At 39.7% G+C, this 6,897-nt stretch overlaps 1 protein-coding gene across 1 annotated transcript in view; it reads right to left on the bottom strand.

Annotated features, from left to right (window-relative positions):
* LOC104276986 (rab proteins geranylgeranyltransferase component A 2-like) overlaps positions 1-6,241 on the bottom strand; it is a 41,609-nt gene extending 35,368 nt beyond the window's left edge. Inside the window, exons 1-4 of the mRNA XM_009873483.1 lie at positions 6,237-6,241; positions 5,621-5,693; positions 4,237-4,361; positions 5-112 (exon numbers count right to left, since the gene is read on the bottom strand). Of these exons, the coding sequence (XP_009871785.1) occupies positions 5-112; positions 4,237-4,361; positions 5,621-5,693; positions 6,237-6,241 (311 nt within the window). The remainder of the gene's footprint in view (positions 1-4; positions 113-4,236; positions 4,362-5,620; positions 5,694-6,236) is intronic.
* Positions 6,242-6,897: the final 656 nt, after the last annotated feature.

The following is a 6,897-nucleotide window of genomic DNA, read 5'->3' as shown; positions in this document are numbered from 1 at the left end:
CAGCTGCTCTTTTTCCGACTCCCGAGCAGCCCCCTCGTGATCACCAGCGGCTCCGAAGACGGGCAGCTTTGGCAACGCACCAGCTTCTTCGACATCTTCAGCAGAGTCCTGACTGATGGAAAAAAACACAAGAAAGAAGTTGGGAGGTTGGGGGAGGTGAGACTTGTTTTAAAGAGTCTTAAAAACTTGTTTAATGTTTTGTAGTCGGCGCCAGAATGGAAACCTCAAGCGCTTCTATGAAAAGCATTAACATTTCTTCATCAGGTGTACCGCCCACTAAAGAATTCTGGTTCTCCAACTGCAAAGCTTTAATTTAAGAGGAGTATTTTTACAGAGAAGGTAAAAAAAAAACAAACACCAAAGCAACCACACACAGAAATTTGGGTTCTCGTTTTACACGGACTCAAGAGATGGAATGAGCTTAAAACAAAAATCAGAACTCTCAGGGTGAAATGCAATACACAGCTACATAAACAGAAACAGTACAGCAATTTGATTAAGTTTTTCCTACAGATTACCAAAACCCCCTTTGAAATGGAAGCGCCAAACACGTTGACCTTGCTGCGCTCAGGTATTTTAAAAACTCAAGCCACAAAGGAAAAGAGAGAGGCTTTATCTGACGGAGACTACTTTGCGTCCGTTGCCATTGCAAGTCCGCAAGAGAGGCACGCAAGTTGGACCCGAAGTTTAAGTAAGGCTTTCAGGTTGCTTTTTCAACGCGGACTCTATTCAGCTCTTCAAGCAAGAGGCAGATAGAATCAAGTCCCCTCGTGCAGCCACGCTGATTTTAGGCAATTGCTACTCTACAGTTACTCTGGAGAGTCCTCCTCCTTCTCACGACACAATTCTTCAGAATTCCCCTCCCGAAGCAGACCTCCACTTTTAATCTCATCTGCTCTTTTTATCTTGAACTTCAATGACATCTACCTTAGCAACTAGTACTTTTGAACTTAAAATTTTATACTACCAGCTGAGATGAATCAAATCAATGTCATTGCAAGTGAAAGGAGCTCAGCCATCATTTCGCGCTATCTTTTTATCTTGATGCCACAAGCCATTAATGCACTGAACAAACAATTTCATCTGGGCTGAAAACTAATGAACTATGATTTTAAAGGTGACCTGCAAACGCAGGGTACAAAACTCCAGGATGGTTAAAATTCACTGAACAGCAAGGAATTATTCGCTTTACATATGAAAACTCTCCCTCGCACACCTGTAGCCTTACAGACGGAAGCAGGGGGCAGGATTTCTCTTAAAAGAGGGAACAAAACTCCTGTATCTTTTAAAAGTTGCTCCTCGCTTACAAACTCAGGGAGCTCTGACCGAAAGTAAGCTTGGAGTAAGTCTCTGAGCTTGCGTGCAACCGCCAGGAGGCACTTACTCATGAGTGGGGGAAAATATTGCCCTGGGAACCACAGGGACTGCGTAAGGAAGCCCTAAGGAAACAAGTCTGTAGGAATAAATCACACATCACAGAAAGAGAAATGCTTGGTCAAATGGTTTTTTCAAAAGTAATCTCTCCTAAAAATACAAATGAAAGTCAATTACATTTAAGGGATCTGCTTGGATTTTTTGAGGGAGTTTGAATTTGGAACATGGTGTTGTGAAAACTGCAAAAGCTGTTGCCATTAATGTAGTAATTAAGAACAAAGCTCCTATTTAACCCACCCTAAAGCTTTTGATAACACAAAAATTTAGAGGCAAATTTTCTTTCTACCTTCTCTTCAGCTCAATGTGCAGTTCAACCACATTTTAAACATACTTCATCCTTACCTTTAAAATCATAATAAAACTCGGATTCACAAAACATTGCATTTTTTCTCTACCACTCTGAAAAGCAACGTAACTGAAATCTTGTATTTACATTTTCATATCTCCATTCAATTCCCATTATTGAACATGTAAATCTGCACGATTTGCAGCTCTCCACATCTTATAGTGAAAGCCTCCAAACTGTGTATAATCTAAACTCATGACATCCTTCCTACAGGAACAAACATCTCTGAATAATGGAAGAACTGTCTATAAAAATGACTCAGACTGAACTTCTGTACAGACAATTCCTCCCCTAATTCCAAACAAAAATAATACACCTGCAGACAAATTGTTGTGTAAATTTAGAATATTATCTTTCACCATTCATCAATTAAGGGTACTAACAAAGGAATATCTTAAAATGAATGCGTCTTATTAATGCCTTGTAACAGCAACCCCTTCAGATAGGTCAAATGAAAAATTGCCAACCAGCTGGTTAATTTATTCAGCACAGGTGTTCACTATTTATTTTTCAGCCATTTGCCTTTTTTCAATACAGCTTGTTGTAGACACAGTATTCTTTTCCTTTGATGGATGCACTTTGTTCTAAGGCCATTCATTTCAGATTTGCACTGTGTATATCATACTGCTACCCAGCTGTTTATTCTTTCAAAATAAATGTTTAATGGTTACTTCATAGGAGTTATAAAAGTTAAGCAAAACCAACTGAACCTAGCCAGAACGTGCAAATTGTCAGAAACACAATAATTGACTCTCTGGGAGAGTTTTAAGGTATTTTGGAAAACTTTTTCTTTCCCAGGTTTATTAATTTTACCACTCTTCCTTGTGAGTTTCGGTATTTTTTTGGCGATAATCAAGGGAGACGGTGCTGTACTGCCAGGGTAAATTAAATGCTTAAAAGTAAAATCTTCTGCTTTGCCCTAATTCACTTCTACAAAGTCTGAAATCTTAGTGCCAGGGGGATTCATTTCTGAGCCAGTCATCAGTCAGTATCACATCTTCTTAGGAAAATCATACACAAAGTTAAATTTTAATCTGATTTAACATTGGTTCTGAACAACATTTATTACAGCAACAGGGTTACAGTCACAATATTCAAGTGATACTGCTTTAAAACAAGCATTTTACCTGCAATACAGTCAAGCAGCCATTACTGTGCAATACAGAATTTAGGAATATTCTCAGCCTGTGACATTCAGATTGTATTAGTGTAATCCACACCCTTTTTCATTTTTTTTCCCCCACCCATGACATTTACAGAAACAAACACATGATTCCACATAAATATGTGCCAACGTTTCATTTACCTACCTATGGTATTATCTAAGGGATTCAAGGTTAAACTCGCATTACTCTCCCAAAGAGCCTTCAATAAATTCGGAACAGTGTTGTGTTCGGTGCAAAATCCCAAAGATAAAAATGATACACAAATACAAAGAAATAGTTCAGTCTTCAGCTGAGGCCCAAGCAATTACCACCTGCTCATTATTACTACGCTTACGCTCTATTCAGAAGTTCTGCTTCACAAGGTTACTTTTCTATGTTCCTCGACTTACAATAACAGGACAATGTGAAAAGCTTACTTGCTGCACGACATATATAACAAAGTATCCCACTTCCATTTCAAAACCTAAAAAAAACCCCGCAATTTGTACTCTTAACTTCTGGTAATGAAGACATACCTCTCCAAATACCTCCGCAAAAGACACTTACCCCGTGTCAGTGCTAAGACGGTATGTTGTTCTGTGTGTGCTTGTGCAACAAATATTCACAAAAGTGTATTTCAAACCAAGCATGTATTTTTTGTATGTCGTACGTAACGTCTGAGCTGAGTTACGTTAGTCCAGAAGCAGGAGGAAGGTGCCAGCCCCCAAAGGCTAACTGGCATTATGTTACCGGGAGCCTCTGACCACACAACTCCTTCCAGAGTATCCTGGGCAAGCCCTGCTCAACGAGCACATTAAACCCACCGAATTTAAAAATGACAAAAGGTGGTATTTTATAGTTACAGTTCGACTGCCCCTTTGTGCTCCTACTCTTGCATACTGATTTCACACCTACTTCTGAGTTCTGTCTTTTAGTACGACAACAGCGACTTTTAGCCAAATTAAGAATGGAAAACTTCAACGGGCTGCACTGCAGAACGATCTACTTCTCCCACCTACAGACACAACACTCCTGTGTTCTGCTTGGAAGGAAATTACCAACTCACAAAGCTGGCCAGTAGGTTATCCCGCAGTCATTCAAGGCCGTTTCAGAGGGATCGGTTCGCTCCGAGGGAGCGCAAGGGATTTCACCAAAAGCACAAGGGTATGAAGAACATTTCAGAGGTCACAGCTAGTCTTTGAAGACAACATGCAATACGGTAGTATGGTGAAATGCCTGAAGCCAAAAGCACAGTACGATTCTTTACACTGGCACATAGAATTATTTGGATATTTCTGTATTTATACTTACTCGCCAAAACAGAAATCTTCTACATGTTGAATAGTTCTGTCCTTCTTACTAAGAGAAATAACGTCTTCATTCTCAAGGATCAGTTTTCTCCAGTCTTCACATTCATCACCGATATCTGTCTTTTGCTTACAAAAAACAATTTTAAAATTACTTTTTGTACTGTTCTACATGCTCTTGAACTATAAATTTCTGTACTCCCAAATAATTTGGTGCAGCATCTTGCATTAAAGAAAAAAAACCCAAATCTTAACTGTCTTGATGTTTTTCCGTTCAAATTTTTTGAGTTAAAACAGTTAGAGCTGGTTACTTATTACAGCATGGCAACATTTGTACTACGTAACTAGCTCTAGTAATCTGAAAATAAATGAAATACAAGTTTTAGCAGAGATGAATGTAACTTTGAACACAATCTACTAAAGACAGGTTTGCCACAGCCAGGTTAGCTCCAGATTTAGTGACAAAACTCTTAGAATGGAGACCGTATGAAAAGAGATGGTGATTTGGGTATTATATTAATCTGTCCACACAGGAATCTCTAAATCACGTAACAGAACCCTGAGAATATTAAGTTCTGACATGGAGCAAGTCCACCGATTACGCCAGAAGGCAGCACTATTGTAATAAATAGGCACGAGACTGAACGGAAGAAGTTCCATCTTCTACGGCCCAACGGGCTCCAAACGCTTCAGTAAATACCGCGGACATCTCTTTGCTAATACAGTGCAAGTGCTCCAGCTCCTAAAGAAATATCCTCTTCCCAAGATTTCTAGTGGACAGTCATGAATTCCATAAACTTTGGGCATTGAAAAAGACACCATCAACATGAACTGTTCTGCCCTGGTTACAGCCCTTTCGGTGCAAAGATCCAACAACTGATCCCCGTGACAAAGAATCAGCTGAAAGCACACAAGTGAAACAGAAGGGACTGAGATATCAGCACCTTTCGGTGCAAAGATCCAACAACTGATCCCTGTGACAAAGAATCAGCTGAAAGCACACAAGCGAAACAGAAGGGACTGAGATATCAGCGAGTGGAAAAGAATCAAATAGGAAATGGAAAAGACCAGATTATCATTTACAGAACTTGCTGGGAAACGAATTGGAACAAGTGGAGTTGCTTCCACACAAATCCAAGAACTCCAAAAATTATGACTGAGCACGAGACTGTTTGGTCTCCAAAAATAATATCAATAAACCAGGCATATCAGAGTCTAGGCCAGATGGTTAAGTCTTAACCAGTAAACCTGGAAAGTGGAAACCTCTTTGATCTATCAAATTACCAAAGAGAAAGAGCACTGTGGCAGTTTGTCTTGCAATAAATTATGCAAACAACCAAGATTTAATGTTAAGGAATGTTACAAGAAATCATTTGGGAAATCTTTACCTGGTTTTCTTTAATCCAGGACAATAAACCTGAAAAACTAAAGCTGGCCCAGTTTCCACCATAGTAACTTCTCCTGCAAAGAAAAAACAACAGTGAAACTTGATGGACAGATAAAACACAGCTTGTTTCAGGTTTAAGAAGAAAAAAAAACAAAACAAGTTTGAGACATTCAAAATATTATCCAGGACAGATTTTACAGATGCAGAATATAAAAACTGGTAAAAACATTTCACAACTCTTAATGAGAGGCAAAATTTCCATTTTCACTCATTTGCATGCACCTTTGACCAGACAGACAAACTGAAGCATTTGGAAGGCAGCCTGAGTAACGCTGAGCAAAGCACAGGGGCTGCTGTGAATAAAAAGGAAAACCCAAATAACGCGACTTCTCAGCCAAGCCTGGCTCCGACTCTGCACCTCTAATCCCAACAGGGACGTCACTCCGGACGCCTTTACTGAGCGTGGAGCCAACCCAACAAGTTTGTCAGTTTGAAGTGAATTCTCTGCAAAGCCAGTTTGGGATTTTTGTGCCTGTCCCACCCTGCAGAGGTTCAGGCTGTGGCAGGACCCGAGCGCAGCCGGTCCGACACGGACCGAGGCGGGTTGGGCAGTTCACGTCATCGCGCTGCGCCGCTTCGAAACGAACGGCGGCTCTGCCAAGGAGGGTTCAGTAAACTGAAAGTGGGTCTGACAGGAGAAACCACATCTCTCTCATCCATTACGCTGAATAAAGGAAAGTTCACTCTATTATTTATCTACTGCTTACAGCACAGGTTATGCTTATTATAGGCTGGTAAGATGCTCTGGTACAATTCTTGTTAAACAGGATATACTGTAGGTGGAGCCAAAGGAACCAATTTGTACGACATGATCATACCTCTCTGAGCACGTTCCAGTTTATATTTATCATCTTCTTTCTTGAAAAATATTCATTTACTTATGTTAAATCACATGACATTAATAGTTCTGCTGCTAATCAAAGAAAGCCTCTGCTCTCCCTTTTTTATTTTTTTCTCTAAACATCAGTTGGCTTAATTAGCTCGTGTTATCATGCACAACACATCTTAACTATTTAACAACTCCAATAAGAAAAATAATAGAGCAATTACATTTAAAAAAATCACTAGTTCTGGCAAAAAAAAAAAAATCGTTTCAGGATTCAAGTCTGTTTTCTGGCACTGCAGGTTGGCACCTCAGAAACCAAAATTTCTCCCTCAATGGCTGTCTAATATTATTGCATGCACTAAAAAAATCCAACCGAAATGTTTAGGGAGGAA

The sequence above is a fragment of the Apaloderma vittatum genome, unplaced genomic scaffold (assembly GCF_000703405.1).
Source record: "Apaloderma vittatum isolate BGI_N311 unplaced genomic scaffold, ASM70340v1 scaffold15227, whole genome shotgun sequence".
NCBI lineage: Eukaryota > Metazoa > Chordata > Aves > Trogoniformes > Trogonidae > Apaloderma > Apaloderma vittatum.
The sequence above is the reverse complement of the archived record's forward strand: the minus strand, read 5'-3'. Positions and strand labels throughout refer to the sequence as shown.